Below are 17,356 nucleotides of genomic sequence, written 5' to 3'. Positions count from 1 at the left end.
GCTACATCAGATACAGCCAGTCAACGAACTAGCCCCCCTACGCAGCTGTTTCTCTCTCTGCAATTCTAGTTTTTCAGAGTAAGTCCTGTTTTCTTCCTTATGTTTTATTTTACCATCCTGTGTCTTACTGTCTTCCTTCTCCACTGTATCTTTATGACATATTTCTACTCTGTGTGCTATATGATACATGTTATATTTAAAGCCCAAAATAGGCTTTGACTTGATTCTTTTGAGATGACCAGAATGAGAATATAATCTGTTTTTCCATCCTTAAGGTAGCCTTTATGAGGCCTCCTACCATGTTGCCTTATTGAAACAGCTTAAAAGGAGATTTAGAAAAAAAGAATTCCGTTCATTTTGACTGTTAAGATTGAGTTCAGTGTATTGTGGGACAACATTGAAGGATTAGGCTAGACAGTAGACGCGCGCACACACACACACACTGCTTAAGGGGTGAGGCATCATTGGCACTGCACAGACTAGGTTTAAGGAGGGATTGAGAGGGACTCTTAAAGGATTCCAGTACTGCTGCCTCGTCTGTAAAGAAACACCACATATGGAATTGATTATGGAGAATACTGAGGAGGCTTCCCAATGTGTTTTCAGTGCCATGGAAGAGAGGGTAGTGGACTAGCACGTACAACTGTCTGGTAGAGTTGGCATGTCCCACAGATCATTTTGTTTGGATGCAGTATATTGCCTCGATTGTTAATGAGTTATCAAATTAGGAAGAATGAGAAGAGAGACAGACAGGGATGGAGTTCAGATAGAGGAGAAGAGATGTAGAAGGAAAGCGAGAGACTGAGAAATAGCAAAAGAGAGAGAGCGAGAGACCGTACTTTCCTTGAGTAATAATTATCTTATTTCACTAGTAGGGGAACTTAATGGAAGTAGATCCAATATTAAGGGGGTAGTTAGAGGCTGGATAGAGGCTGGAGGCTACGTGGGTTGTGTGTGTTTCTTGGCCAGGCTAGGTAACTGCTGCTCTCTGGTAGAGCTTGGCGATATGGAGAAAAATCCATATCATGATAAATTGACTGAATTATCACGATAACGATCAATTGAACGCTAAGTTTACAACATTAGTGTGCACCAGTTACTTTTTTACATTACCCTTTAAACTACTACTACTACATTGAATGTTGTGGCTATCAATTGTTCCGTTAGCGATAGCCTATATTAGGACTTATTTCATTTCAAATGTCACATTCCTCTAGTAAAGGCTACATATCGATATCAGTAAAATGTCCTCAATAAATGGTTGGTTCGGTTGGTATCGATCATTTTCGGTTTATCATCCCAGCTCTACTCTCTGGAGCCCTCAGCCCTGTGGCCCTGAGAACACAAGAATGTAGAACCAGAACACCTATTTAGAGTTCACAGGGATTCTAAAAGGAAGAAGTGTGCTGTGCTTGTGTTTTCAGGGATTCTAAAAGGAAGAAGTGTGCTGTGCTTGTGTTTTCAGGGATTCTAAAAGGAAGAAGTGTGCTGTGCTTGTGTTTTCAGGGATTCTAAAAGGAAGAAGTGTGCTGTGCTTGTGTTTTCAGGGATTCTAAAAGGAGGTGTGCTTATAGCTAGTAACTACACAAGATGTACAGGTAGACGTCAAATGTGTGCTTATAGATTGTACAAACGTTCACCCTAACAACACAATATATAACACAGAAGTCAGTAAATGTCTTCGGTGTTCTATGACTGTTATTTTGAAGTGGCCTGTGTGTCTAGTCTTTCAAGCCTCCAGCAGGTCAGCCAAAGACAGCTTTGCTCCGCCTGGTCAGAATAGACAAGCATCAACATCCTGGACTTCCAGGCAACAATCGCCAGGCAGTGGTTTGTCTTCAGTTTTCAGTCACTCGACCCCCATCGAGCTCTCTGATTAGAAGTGGGTGCCAGAAACAGCATCAATCTCATTCCAAGGTGTATCAAATCTACAGAAATATGAATGTACTGGCAGCAGGCATATGGGCGTGAAGTATCAGGCCCTAGCTGATATAAGGCCCCAGCACATCAAATCAAATATTTACATTCTAGTGGTGATCCTGAGCAGATGTTGGACATGAGGGGACATGATGTCTGGACAGACCAGGGTGGAGGGAGGGACCACCCGGATGGATGGATCACCCCCTAGCAGGGGTCCGCTCCCGCTCCTTAAAACAGCAGATTAAACAATGCAATCATTGGATGGCAGTTTGGTTTAGCCCCCCAGTACTAGATCTTAGATCTCTCTAGACCCTGGTACTAGATCCTGCTGTAGTAGCTAAACCCCAAGATATTACCCCCCCCCCCACACACACACACACACACACACACACAAAATCTTTGCTCTCCTCTCACCCAAACATGAGCTATTACTGCAAATAATGGTATAGTGATCGCTCCTGCATAGTTGTATACACACATTCATAGATACACATTTATAGTATTTTTTTCTGGATCCACAAAGCAGTGAGGTGCAACATACTCAACTATTGAAAAGGCCAAACAGCAGCCGGATTATACGTTCATGAAAATAATACACTTCCATTAGCTACACTGACTAACATACAGAATACAGTACACACACTCATCATAACCCATTGCCATTTGGCTTGCCCTGTACTAATCATTCCACACATTCTTGCGTCTTGACAAACTGCCAGGTCGCATCTCCATACAGCTAAACAAGACTACAAATGTTTGTTACTGTGTCTGTCCGTGTTGTCACTGCCAAAGTAGGTTACCGAAGAGAGGGAAAGAGTGGCTGGCTGGCTGGCTGGCTGGCTGGCTGGCTGGCTGGCCATTGGAAACAACATCTGTGTGTGTGCACTGTATACATCCCACTTCCACTGTGGCCGTCAGCCCCATGGTCCGATTGGGATTAAGAGCTGTGGGGGTGGGTGTTAGCGGGTTTAAAGCCAGCTGGCAGCACGAGCGTGTGTCTGTGTGTGTGCTACAGTTTGTATGTATGCATGTACAGTGCTGTGAAAAGTATTTGCTCGCTTTTAAATTTTCTCTTTTTGCATATTTTTGATACTGAATATTATCAGATCTTCATCCAAAACCTAATATTATTAAAATAATACTTATTATATTTATTTAATTAACAAAGTTATGCAACACCCAATTCCCCTGTGTGAAAAAGTAATTCCCTCTTACACTAAATATCTGGTTGTGCCACCTTTAGCTGCAATGACTGCAACCAAATGCTTCCTGTAGTTGTTGATCAGTCTCTCACATCGCTGTGGAGGAATTTTGGCAAAGCATCCCCAAAGCATCCCACTACCACCACTATGCTTGACCGTTGGTATGAGGTTTTTACTGTGGAATGCAGTGTTTGGTTTTCGCCAGACATCATGGGACCAATGTCGTCCAAAAAGTTATACTTTTGACGCATCTGTCTGTGGAACATTCTCCCAAGAGTCTTGATGATCATCCAGGTGCTTCCAGGTGCTTTTTGGCAGACTTGAGTCAGCTTTCCATTTTCCATTGATCATCCTTGAGATGTTTCTACAACTTGATTGAAGTCCACCTGTGGTCATTTTAATTGATTGGACATGATTTGGAAAGGCACACACCTGTCTATATAAGGTCCCACAGTTGACAGTGCATGTCAGAGCAAAAACCAAGCCATGAGGTCGAAGGAATTGTCCGTAGAGCTTTGAGACAGGATTGTGTCCAGGCACAGATCTGGGGAAGGGTACCAATTTTTTTTTTCAGCATTGAAGGTCCCCAAGAACACAGTGGCCTCCATGATTCTTAAATGGAAGAAGTTTGGAACCACCTAGACACTTTCTAGAATTGGCCGCTGAGTAATCAGGGGAGAAGGGCCTTGATCAGGGAGGTGACCAAGAACCTGATGGTCACTCTGACAGAGCTCTAGAGTCTCTCTGTGGAGATGGGAGAACCTTCCAGAAGGACAACCATCTCTGCAGAACTCCACCAATTAGGCCTTTATGGTAGAGTGACCAGATGGAAGACACTCCTCAGTAAAAGGCGCATGACAACCCGCTTCGAGTTTGCCAAAAGGCACCTAAAGACTGTCAGACCATGAGAAACAAGATTATCTGGTCTGATGAAATCAGATTGAACTCTTTGGCCTGAATGCCAAGTGTCACATCTGGAGGAAACCTGGCACCATCCCTCAGGTGAAGCATGGTGGTGGTGGCAGCATCATGCTGTGGGGATGTTTTTCAGCAGCAGGGACTGGGAGACTAGTCAGGATCAAGGGAAAGATGAACGGCGCAAATTACAGAGAGATCCTTGATGAAAACCTGCTCAGGACCTCAGACTGGGGCGAAGGTTCACCTTCCAACAGGACAACGACCCTAAGCACACAGCCAAGACAACGCAGGAGTGGCTTCGGGACAAGTCTCTGAATGTCCTTGAGTGGCCCAGACAGAGCCCGGAGTTGAACGCTCCCCATCCAACCTGACAGAGCTTGAGAGGATCTGCAGAGAAGAATTTGAGAAACTCCCCAAATACAGGTGTGCCAAGCTTGTAGTGTCATACCCAAGAAGACTCGAGGCTGTAATCGCTGCGTCAGGTGCTTCAACAAAGTACTGAGTAAAAGGTCTGAATACTTATGTAAATGTGATATTTCAGTTTATACATTTTAATAAATTTGTTATCATTTCTAAAAAACAGTTTTTGCTTCGTCATTATCGGGTATTGTGTTTAGATTGATGAGGGTAAAAAGCTATTTAATCAATTTTAGAATAAGGCTGTGACCTAACAAAATGTGCAAAAAGTCGAGGGGTCTGAATACTTTCCGAATGCACCGTATGTATGTATGTATGTATCAGAGGAGGCTAGATTGGAGAAGCCATAGGAGGACTGCTCATTGTAATTGATGTAATAAATGGAACGGAGTCAAACTTGTGGATTCCATAAATTTGATGTTTGATACAATTCCATCCATTACAATGAGCCCGTCCTCCTATTGCCCCCCCCCCACCAGCCTCCTAAGGTATGTATGTATGTATGACATGAGGTTGGTGTCACCTTAATTGGGGAGGACAGGCATGTAGTAATGGCTGGAGCCGAATAAGTGGAAACCGATGGTTTCCAAATGTTTGATGCCATTCCATTCATTCTGTTCCAGCCATTATTATGAGCCTTCCTCCCTCAGCAGCCTCCACTGATGTGCATGCATCTGTATATGTGTGTTTGTATCTATGTGCGTGTGTCTGTCTATGTGCTCCTGCATCTGCATGTCTGCATGACGTTTGTCCCTGTAAATGTGTGTTTGTGCGTGCATGTGAAGCCAATGAGCAGAGTCCAAGTGGTATAAAATTAAAGGGATTGGTGACAACAGGCTTCAGATTACAGGTTATAGCCAGAGGAGGCTTTCAGAGACAGCCTGCCTGGCCTGTCTATCTCATCCCATCTCTTTGCTGGGGCCAGTGGAGTGACAGGGTTCTCCCATGCTCCAACACACAGACCAGGCTAGCTAGGGGACAGTGAAGACAACCCGCCAGGCTGTGCCCATTACCCAGTTTAGCTTTTAAAATGGGAAGTTGGCCCATGTACAGTAACAGAGTATGGGATTTGGTCTAAGTCCTACTCTGTTCCACTGGTCAAGCTGGGATGAGTGGGGGTTCTGATTTAAGGATTTATCACACTTTCCATTCCAACAAGTGGCTAAAATGTGATGAAATGGACAGTCTGTTTTAGGTCTATTTGAATGTGTATCATGTGCAAGGCTATTTTGTACTGTAAGCTGACTAAACATAATGAGGTGGGCTTTCTTACCCCCAAATATATCCCATCCTGTCAGAGATTCTACAGAGTAATGTGCACAGATCTCAAGTCAGAAGTTGTCTCTGTTCCTGTATCATCAACTACCCCAGTTGCAGAGGGAGGGTAGTGAACAGTTGGTCGTTTTTGGGTGAGGACTTCATCGTAGGGATTTACTCCTAAAAGGAGATTGAGGGGATTTGTTTTGGGGGTAAATTTATAGAGGGTTAGGGTTATTTATAGATTTATAGAGGCTCTGCTCTGTGGTGCTCATGTTGGAGTTTATTTAACCCCTGCCCCCTGGTGCCATTTTTGCACCTGCTCAACCCAACCTGTCACTCCACTCACTGGAGTAGATTTGACAGAGTAGATGTGTAGCTATTTCAGTGGCACTCAACTGCAACTCTCAAATCAATTTGAGATTCACATAAAACTGTGTTGACATACACTACAGTTCAAAAGTTTGGGGTCACTTAGAAATGTACTTGTTTTTGAAAGAAAAGCAATTTTTTTTTGTCCATTAAAATAATATCAAATTGATCAGAAATACAGTGTAGACATTGTTAATGTTGTAAATGACTATTGTAGCTGGAAACAGCTGATTTTTAATGGAATATCTACATGGGCGTACAGAGGCCCATTATCAGCAACCATCACTCCTGTGTTCCAATGGCACGTTGTGTTAGCTAATCCAAGTTTATCATTTTAAAAGGCTAATTGATCATTAGAAAACCCTTTTGCAATTATGTTAGCACAGCTGAAAACAGTTTTTTGATTAAAGAAGCAACAAAACTGGCCTTTAGACTAGTTGAGTATCTGGAGCATCAGCATTTGCTGGTTCGATTACAGGCTCAAAATGGCCAGAAACAAAGACCTTTCTTCTGAAACTCGTAAGTCTATTCTTGTTCTGAGAAATTAAGGCTATTCCATGCAAGAAATTGCCAAGAAACTGTAGATCTCGTACAACGCTGTGTACTATTCCCTTCACTGAACAGCACAAACTGGCCCTAACCAGAATAGAAAGAGGAGTTGGAGGCCCCGGTGCACAACTGTGCAAGAGGACAAGTACATTAGAGTGTCTAGTTTGAGAAACAGATGCCTCACAAGTCCTCAACTGGCAGCTTCATTAAATAGTACCCAAAAAGCACCAGTCTCAACTTCAACAGTGAAGAGGCAACTCCGGGATGCTGGCAGAGTTCCTCTGTCCAGTGTCTGTGTTCTTTTGCCCATCTTAATCTTTTCTTTTTATTGGCCAGTCTAAGATATGCCTTTTTCTTTGCAACACTGCCTAGAAGGCCAGCATCCCGGAGTCGCCTCTTCACTGTTGACGTTGAGACTGGTGTTTTGCAGGTACTATTTAATGAAGCTGCCAGTTGAGGACTTGTGAGGTGTCTGTTTCTCAAACTAGACACTCTAATGTACTTGTCCTCTTGCTCAGTTGTCCACCGGGGCCTCCCACCCCTCTTTCTATTCTGGTTAGAGCCAGTTTGCACTGTGCTTTTCTTTCAAAAACAAGGACATTTCTAAGCGACCCTAAACTTTTGAACGGTAGTGTACCTGTGGCACCTAGACGGTGTAAACAGGTGGAATACAGACTGGTGAATAGACATTAATGACTGCTAAAAGTAAGACTGATGAAGACTTGTTTTGTTGATAAAGGAACCATTCAGTTGTTGTGACTGTCAGAGCTCTGGACCCTGTTAGATTCACAAATGACTCTTTCTCTGTCTGCCAACTGGAGACTCTACTAAACTAATTTCCTGGATTAGTCAGAGGGCGGTTGCCAGGGTGGATTGTAATAGCAATCTAATTTGTAGACCCCCTACCCTATCTTAATGTTTAATGTCCACCACCACTGGACCAGAAGGGTACATTTATTACCCATTTTAAATGTACCTTCCCTGCTTTTGCCGTGCTTGTTTCCCTGTTGATCTGATAGATGTAGGTGTGTTTTGCAGGGTGATATAATGGTCAGAGCAGATGTGGTGTAGGGAGGCTTCTGAAGGGAGCTCAGACGGAATGCTGCACTCGTGTGGTGTGCTCAGCCTGAGCAGTGTTCAGTCAGGTTTAACCAGGTTAGCTCCCATACACCTTCTCATTAACATCCATGATGAATCAGATAGTAATCAGCCAGATGAATTTACCCAGACGGTCCTATTAACCAGGAGACATATTAGAACCTCTTGTCTCAGGCAGGGGAAAAACCAGGCTATGTTCTCTCTATGCAGAATATCATCCATCCAACAAGCAAATTACATAAGTCGAAATATATTTGCTGTAAAAAGCAATAATCTAAAATGCGTTGAGTCGATGACGCACATTATTATAGAAATAGACTCAAATGGGTTTCTGGAAAACAGGATTTGATATTTCTTGTGTTCTTGGTAATAATAAGAAAAATTCTGTACATTTCTGCTTTGAAATAGGCCAAATTGAAATGAGCAGACATTTCCTATCATAGATAACATTGTGCCACTTCAAAGAATAACTTTAGCCATTTCTCAATTGAGAGCTGCGTCAACTTGAACTTGAAACTAATTGCATCACATTCAGTCACAGTTCCACTTAGGTTGTATAACCAAAGCGAGGTTAACCCCGAGGTTAGCCAGCTAATTATTGTCTCTATTTGGATGTTGAACTCCAGTCAGTGATTATTGCAGCTCCACATCCCTTCTATTGTCATAGAGCAACACAGACAGCAGCACAGTGAACCAGGAGGAAATCCTGAACTGGCTCTCTGTCTCACTACCTGACCCCCGGACACACAGTGCAACATAGGATTACATAAAATAGTTAAGGGAACAGTCCTTTTGACTTGACTAGTTAAATAAAAGTTTAATACAATTAAAAAAAAATACTTTACACAGGCTTTTGTTTAATTGTTAGTCTTATTAATATCATTGCTGCGATCAGTGTTTAGACCCCTGAGCACCTCTTGTAAGAACTCTAGTTGCCAACTGCTAAATTAGCACTGGGCATCTCTTGAGCTAGGCTCCCATGTTATTTCATTGGCAAGACATGGCTTTAGTTCACTAGTAATGTTATTCGGTTCTGTATAAAGGGAAACTGTGAAGTAAATACTGTATGTTTCCACAGTATCTATACGCAGTGGCTTGGCAGTGATATCAGGCTTTTCATGTTCCTGCTTTATGAAGAGAGATTTAGTGGGTGTATAGCCTATCTAGCTGGCTCTTAGCTGGGTTAATGAAGTCGGATCACAGTGACCCTTCTCTGGTGGTTTCACTGAGAGAGAGAAAGAGAGAGGGGGATAAAGATGGAGAGAGATGGGGAGAGGGGGATAAAGATGGAGAGAGAGGGATAAAGATGGGGAGAGATGGGGAGAGAGGGATAAAGATGGAGAGAGATGGGGGAGAGGGGGATAAAGATGGAGAGAGATGGGGAGAGAGGGATAAAGATGGAGAGAGAGGGATAAAGATGGGGAGAGATGGGGAGAGAGGGATAAAGATGGAGAGAGATGGGGAGAGAGGGATAAAGATGGGGAGAGAGGGATAGAGATGGGGAAGAGAGGGATAGAGAGAGGGATGAAAGAGAAAGGGGGATCGAGAGAGAGAGAGCGAGGGCACTCGTGTTCGCTTCACCTCAGCTCTAAGCCCTTGGGCGGTTAAAGAGTCGAGGGCGACGGTTGCGTTAATTTACCAAATTCGCTTTTAATGAACGGAAACTTAATCTGAATTGGTTTTATTAATAGAATATTCCCGAGCATTAAAAAGGGTCAGAAAACACTTTCATGTGGAATAGTTAAGACCATTCACCTTTTTTTCACTAATTAAGACAAATGTATCTGCTTTGATGTGTGTGACGCGTAGTGTAACAAGATGCATCGGCAGTAAGACTAGGATGTTTCTCTCCCTGTGATCTCTCTCTTCTAGTACCTCAGGATCTCTCACTGGAAGAGAGGGGTGAGCTGTCAAACATCCGGCGGAGGAAGAGAGAGCTGCTGGATGATATTGAAGTGGGTAGCCTTGAAGTTGCTTTGCCTCGGCTTAGTAGCTGGGAAAGCTTTGAGGAAGAGTGTATTGTATTTTTCTGACGTGCTCGTGTACAGATGTAGGACCTTAATTTGATTATACTGTTGTTGCAAGAAATGTTCTGCACCGCAGGAAATGCAAACTTGTAGTGTATTCAACGTTTAAAAAGACTTATAAAGTTTGTAATTTCCACTTTAAAATGTCCATCGATTTGCCCTGACAAAAAATGTATCAATCTCTACAAAAATGTCCATTAATTATAATCCACACAATAGTTATCATGTCCTGTTGCTGCAGGATTATTTTCCTGCAGTGAGAAACGTGTCAAATTTAATATTCTACATCTGTAGCCTCTATCATTTTCTCAGAATTACTATTTTGGATCACTGTCAGTGTCTCTGTTCATTCAATGTATGTTCTTGTACAGTACTGCTTTCACTCATGAAGAGTTTTCTCAGAATACAGCCTATTCCAAGAATCCAATTCTATTTATTTTTCTTCCCCTCTCAGCGCTTGAAGTTTGAGATCGCTGAAGTCATGACTGAGATTGAGCAACTAACGTGTGTAGGAGAAAGGTGAGTGAACAGCCCATGGTCTCATTCACTGGTGCTTGAATTTGTTTTTCACTGTTCTAACTTGAATAGTGAAGAATTCTGTGCAGTGCTTTCAATCAACCTTAGCCAATGAACCATATCTAATTTCCACAACCAAAATGTGACAGAACTACCTTATAATCTCATCTATCACCATCAGCCTGCTTCGTTTCCCATCACTAGTTGATCCCTAGTGTTATCTCCGGTGAGAAAGGACATGTCTTAAATCTGGCTCAATGGGTCACAGGCACTAATGGGTCACAGGTGTTCGAACAGATGAAGGTTAAAAAGGCACCTGTGGCTTTTTACATGTAAAGAAATATTCATGTTTTTGTAGGAGAGGTTGCTTGGTTGTATTGTAGGTTTTTCATGGCTTTCCTTCCATTTCATGTCTCACAGCAAAACAACACAGAGGAACAAACAAATCGCCATGGGGAGGAAGAAATTCAACATGGATCCTAAGAAGGTATTTTCATGTTTATGTGTATAACTAGAGCTTCGGGGTTCAGGGATGGCCACGTCTTAAGTATTTTATTCCGCCTTGTGATAGCTTTTGGTGGTGCTGTGTCCAGTATATTGAAAAGCTATGTTCACGTTTGCATGCATGACCTCAAGTCTTTTATTTCAGTCCTGGTTTTCTGGGTGTTGTCCAGTAATGGAACCCTGTGATATACTGCTCTGCTACAATCATTCACCCTTGATTGAGATAAACAGCCCACTGTCTGTCGTCCATCTTGTTTCCAGGGGATCCAGTTTCTCCTGGAGAACGACCTTCTGCAGCACACCCCAGAAGACATCTCTCAGTTCCTCTACAAGGGTGAGGGCCTGAACAAGACTGTTATCGGAGACTACTTAGGGGAGCGGTAAGCCATCCTATCTATCTACCTAGTAGAGAAACTGTTTTCCCTCCCTGTCGTGCTCCCAAAGCCGCGCTGCAGATTTATGTCCACCGCGTGATTAGTCCATTCGCTTGGCGAATCTAAGGCCATCCTTGTGGGATATTATGGTCTGGATTTATTGATGAAAGTGGCCACCAGGTTCCCTCGGAATACAAATCACCTTGGCAACGAGTCGTCGTGGGTGTCTCTGGTCTCGTCTCCCCCGCTTATGCCAGCTCACTGTGGACACCTGCGTAGCAATAAAAAACAACTCAACCCAGAAACACAATGTCAGCTAACAGAGGGGCGTCAGCTTGGGACTAGAGATACGGCAGTTTAAAGGACTTAAAGACAACATTGTTGGCAGCTTCAGATGATCTCAGAAGTGAAAGACCAGGAGGTTAGGTTATATGAAAAACAGGAGGAATAGATGAATGGAGAGAGTCTATGTATTGAAAGAGATGTGCAGTGTGACGCAGACTGTGTGTGTGTGTGTGTTTCCATCAGACTGTGTGTGTGTGTGTGTGTGTGTGTGTGTGTGTGTTTGCATCAGACTGTGTGTGTGTGTATTTGTATCAGACTGTGTGTGTGTGTTTGTATCAGACGTGTGTGTGTGTGTGTGTGTTTGCATCAAACGTGTGTGTGTGTGTGTGTTTGCGTGTTTGCATCAGACTGTGTGTGTTTGTATCACACGTGTGTGTGTGTGTGTGTGTGTGTTTGCATCAGGTGTGTGTGTGTGTTTGCATCAGACGTGTGTGTGTGTGTGTGTGTGTGTGTGTGTTTGCATCAGATGTGTATGTGTGTGCCAGTGTGTGCCAGACGTGGGTGTGTTGGAGTCAGTCGTCAATATTAAGAGTCTAGATGTTAAATCTATGATCCCCCCAAACGTCCTCCACTGTTCCCGCCTCTAAACCCAGCGGGAATGATCAAAGAGCCAGCCCACTCAGTGGAAATAACTGTAAACATTGGTGGGGCGGCTATACTTAGCATTTAGTCCTAATTGAGTTTACGGGAGGATCTGGAACCTATCATTACACACACTGTAATTACAGATTTAATGGAGAGAAAGAGAGCGAGAGAGGGATAGAGAGAGAGAGAGAGAGTGGGCGGATCTGTCTTAAATGACACAATCGGGCAGGATCTTTGGTAATGTGTTAGTAATCCTGCTTTCTCAGATATGTCTCTCTTTGTACACACAGCAACTCTTATTTACTTGGAAAACTTTCCTGAGTTTGGTTTCCTTCTGAAGTTTATGAGCGATACATAATACAATGAGTTGTCAGCCTCAGGAACATTCAATTGGATGTTCAATAAACAACATCCGAGGACCACAGGCCACTATGATTCAAAGGTGATGTTGACTGTCTTCAACAAATCTCTCTCACAAAAGACTGTGTGGATTCTGTTGGATTGTTTTTCATCAATCAAATGCATCCTTGACCATGTCAAGCTTCATTAGCTCAGCACCTCAAGGTATTGGGATCCATTTCAATAGGCCAGCTGTTAAGATTTCTTCCAGACTCTTGCTGAGTTGTTTTGTATATCAATGAAGGCAGAAAATTTTTCTGAAATTCAAAGGAAAAGGCATCTGCTTGGGCAAAATAAAACATTTGCAGTGGAAATATTGTTTTTCCCTTCTGGGCTCAACCTGTGTGTGTGGAACTATTCAATCTCTTCTCCAGGAAATGTTTGGGATATTCCCTTGATAATATTACCATTCTTTGCTTTGGAAAAATGCCTTGAGAAAAAAAACCACTTCCTGATTGGAATACCTGTCCTTGTGTCCCCAGAGATGAGTTTAACCTCAAGGTGCTGCAGGCGTTCGTAGAGCTCCATGAGTTTGCTGACCTCAACCTCGTCCAGGCCTTAAGGTGAGCTGCATGTTTCCATCATCTAACAGGGAACAAACTAAACAAAACTGGTTTTATAAAGGGACTGATGGAGTCATTTCTATATAAAAACAGACTCTATATGGTATACACTCAATACTGATGATGAAAGTTAATTGTTCATCTGTGTTCGATGAAGTGTCTGAATGTTTCTGCTCTCTGTCTGTTGCAGGCAGTTCCTGTGGAGTTTCCGTCTTCCTGGTGAGGCTCAGAAGATTGACCGGATGATGGAGGCGTTTGCCTCGCGATACTGCGGCTGCAATCCCGGGGTGTTCCAGTCAACAGGTCAGATCCTCGACATTCAACATTAAGTCTGCCTAGACCCACAGGGCTCAAAACGCTGCTACATTGAAACTTGACATTCACTATTGGTAAGCCCCATAGGGGCTCTGGTCAAAAGTAGGGCACTATATAGGGAATAGTGTGCCATTTGGAACTTAGTGATAGTGAATGTCCATTCACTGTTTTAGATCAGTTCCTCTGAGTTGACCACTGTGGGTCTAGGTCACCCTCAGCCTTGCATTCTCCTTATACGAAAGTAATTCAATTATCACTAATGAATACTTCCTGATCTTGATTGGAGACCTTTGCCATCTGTCCTGGGTCAAAAGTTCACATGTGGAATCAACAACTAGTAGTTAGCCACCAAAACATCTGGCCATGTATGCATCTCTTAGGTGGATGAAATACAGTAGGACCGGATGAGACAACGTTTTATCCCCACACAATCCAGAATTATTTACAAAACAACAGCTACAGTAAGGCTAGTATTTCCACAATAGGTAATACATACTTTATAGTTCATTTTCTATGCCTGTCATGGCTCTACCCAGAGAGGGAGGGACTGTGCAGCGAATCTGTGCTCTCTTCACACAAGACACATCCAACTTGGCATAGAAGTCAATTCAGTGTCTATTCCACGTTGGTTCCATGTCATTTCATTGAAATGACCTGGAAACAATGTTGACTCAACCAGTGTGTGCCCAGTGGGATCTCTGCTCTGAGTAAACCAGAGCAGAACAACAGTACTGTACCACAACTCCTAACACACTCAGTGGGGGCCTCTGTGGTAGAGACAGACAATGCACTCAGTGGGGGCCTCTGTGGTAGAGACAGACAATGCACTCAGTGGGGGCCTCTGTGGTAGAGACAGACAATGCACTCCGTAGCTCTGGATGGACGGACGGACGGACGGACAGGAGTGCATCAGAGGGAAACAGAGAATAATTATTTATGTACAGACATGGGCTGGTATGTGTCAGCAGGAAATGAATATACCACGAGTACAATGGAATGTCTACTTTCTACGGACTCTGGGTTTTAGGTTCCGTTAATCCCAAAATGTAGTACAGGAGTGTCATGGATGCAGGAGAGCAGAGGAAAATAAAATAAAAAGTTGTTTATTGTTTCTAGATCAATATTCAGAAATGATCGATATATTGACAACAGTATTCCCAAAACACATGAATTGACTCTAGTGTCTCGTATCCCTGGTTAACCTCAGTGAAAGGCAGAGAGGTGTGTCTGTTGAGGCGTGTATCAGTACTAAATATTCATTACTTCTCTCCCTCCTGCAGACACCTGTTATGTGCTGTCGTTTGCCATCATCATGTTGAACACCAGCCTGCACAACCCCAACGTCAGAGACAAGCCCCCTGTAGAGAGATTCATCTCCATGAACAGAGGAATCAACGAGGGAGGAGACCTGCCAGAGGAACTACTCAGGGTAAGACAGAGAGAGTGTGCATGGAGAGCAAAAGTTTCTTCCATTACTCAACCTTTTGTATTCTGTTTTGCAGAATTTATTTGATAGCATCAAAAATGAACCCTTCAAAATCCCAGAGGACGATGGCAACGATCTTACACACACGTTCTTCAACCCCGACAGAGAGGGATGGCTACTGAAACTAGGTGAGTGACGACCAAAGAATCCATATCTTGGTACTTGGTTCACCAACATGCATACAAATATACTATATCTGTATTCGCCACGTTTAGGGCAGATGGAAATGTTAGCGATGCGAAAAATGTAGCGAACTTGGCGAAGCAACTCTTTCGTCTCGTATTGTGTTTCTGCACTACTGTCTCGTCCTTCTGTTTCCCCCTCTCTCGCTCCAAGCATGGTCTGTGTGAGTCAGCTGCTCCTTGCTCTGTCGTTCCTTTTATGTCCTTACTGCGTCATTGTTGTCTCTGTTGAATTAGGTAGTCTTTTAAATGTGCCCTCTTGTTTTCCCTCACACCCTTTGACCTGTCACCTTTCTGTTCTGTTCTGTGACTGGCTGTTTCTTCTTACTCTGCGCTAGGAGGTAGGTACCCCCCCTAAATCCCAGTAGAAGTTACCCCTAACCACTGATACAGGGTCAGATTTTCCCCATCCCCATGAATGGTTATGGTTAGGATTGAGGGTGGCGGTAAACTGATCCTAGATCTATGGTTTAGGACAGCTTCTACTCCTACCCTCCCTCCCTGCCTCCCACCCCTCTGCTTTACCTCATCCTGAGGTCCCATGCTAACAACATTTAGCTCTTATCTTCCAAGTCAACAGATGTATTAGCTGCTGGCTGGTTAGTGGTCATCTATGAGCTTGTTTGTTGCAGAGATATGTGTGGAACTGTGACTTATGGTTGACAGGGGTGATGGGGTTATCTAGAATGGGTTGTGTGATCTCTTTGATCTTGGATGAGGATCCACCCATCACATTCCTCCTCTGACTGGCCGACATCTGTCTCACACAGCTCCCATTTATGTTAACCATGATAACATGCTATTTCACTTTTGGGGAACGGTGTACGGCCAGGAGTTTTCCGGCCCTCGTTACCTGACCAGGAAAAACTGAGGACTAGTTATTATTGGCTTGTAGCTAGAGTTTACAAATAGGGACCCAGAGTGATCAGGAAAAACTCCTGGCGCTAGGAAGGGGTGCATTTCCTTTATTTAGGTCATGGGTTTGCGCTATGAGAATGTGTTCTGTATGCTAGCTACAGTATGTGCTGATCCTGTGGTGTTCTGAGTTCCTCCATCCTGCTGCTGCTGCTGCCCTCCAGGCCTGAAACACCTCCTGCTGCTGCCCTCCAGGCCTGAAACACCTCCTGCTGTGAAACACCTCCTGCTGCTGCCCTCCAGGCCTGAAACACCTCCTGCTGCCCTCCAGGCCTGAAACACCTCCTGCTGCTTCCTACTTCCTCCTATCTGGTTGCATGTCAAATGACACCCTATTCCCTATATAGTGCACTACTTTTGATCAGGGCCTGTGTATTGCACTATAGTGCATTCGGAAACTATTCAGACCCCTTGACTTTTTCCACATTTTGTTACGTTACAACCTAAAATTTATTAAATCATTGTTTTGCCTTCATCAATCTACACACAATACCCCATAATGACAAAGATAAGATAAAAAAATAAAAAACTTAAATACCTTATTTACATAAGTATTCAGACCCTCTGCTGTGAGACTCAAAATTGAGCTCAGGTGCATCTTGTTTCCATTGATTATCCTTGAGATGTTTCTACATCTTGATTGGAGAACACCTGTGGTAAATTCAATTGATTGGACATGATTTGGAAAGGCACACACCTGTCTATATAAGGTCTCACAGTTGACAGTGCATGTCATAGCAAAAACTAAGCCATGAGGTCGAAGGAATTGTCTTAAAGCTCCGAGACAGGATTGTGTCCAGGCACAGATCTGGGGAAGGGTAGTAAAAGAATTCTGCAGCATTGAAGGTCCCCAAGAACACAGTGGCCTCCATGATTCTTCATGGGAGAAGTTTGGAACCACCAATACTCTTCCAAGAGCTGGCCGCCTGGCAAAACTGAGCAATCGGGGGAGAAGGGCCTTGGTCAGAGAGGTGACCAAGAACCAGATGGTCACTCTGACAGAGGTCCAGCATTCCTCTGTAGAAGGACAACCATCTCAGCAGAACTCCACCAATCAGGCCTTTATGGTAGTGACCAGACGGAGGCCAATCCTCAGTAATAGGCGCATGACAGCTCGCTTGGAGTTTGCCAAAAGGCATCTAAAGGACACAGACCACGAGAAGCAAGATTCTCTAGTCTGATGAAACCAAGATAGAGCACTTTTTGGCCTGAATGCCAAGCGTCACGTCTGGAGGAAACCTGGCACCATCCCTACGGTGAAGCATGGTGGTGGCAGCATCATGCTGTGGAGATGTTTTTCAGCGGCAGAGACTGGCAGACTAGTCAGGATTAAGGGAAAGATGAATGGAGCAAAGTACAGAGAGATCCTTGATGAAAACCTGCTCCAGAGCACTCAGGACCTCACATTGGGG

At 43.7% G+C, this 17,356-nt stretch overlaps 1 protein-coding gene across 1 annotated transcript in view; it reads left to right on the top strand.

Moving 5' to 3' along the window:
- LOC106589589 (cytohesin-3) overlaps nt 1-17,356 on the top strand; it is a 37,302-nt gene that overhangs the window by 12,305 nt on the left and 7,641 nt on the right. Inside the window, exons 2-9 of the mRNA XM_014179742.3 lie at nt 9,606-9,688; nt 10,215-10,279; nt 10,697-10,763; nt 11,042-11,160; nt 12,966-13,046; nt 13,237-13,349; nt 14,642-14,790; nt 14,864-14,975. Of these exons, the coding sequence (XP_014035217.1) occupies nt 9,606-9,688; nt 10,215-10,279; nt 10,697-10,763; nt 11,042-11,160; nt 12,966-13,046; nt 13,237-13,349; nt 14,642-14,790; nt 14,864-14,975 (789 nt within the window). The remainder of the gene's footprint in view (nt 1-9,605; nt 9,689-10,214; nt 10,280-10,696; nt 10,764-11,041; nt 11,161-12,965; nt 13,047-13,236; nt 13,350-14,641; nt 14,791-14,863; nt 14,976-17,356) is intronic.

Source organism: Salmo salar, chromosome 28 (assembly GCF_965601325.2).
Source record: "Salmo salar chromosome 28, fSalSal1, whole genome shotgun sequence".
NCBI lineage: Eukaryota > Metazoa > Chordata > Actinopteri > Salmoniformes > Salmonidae > Salmo > Salmo salar.
The sequence above is the reverse complement of the archived record's forward strand: the minus strand, read 5'-3'. Positions and strand labels throughout refer to the sequence as shown.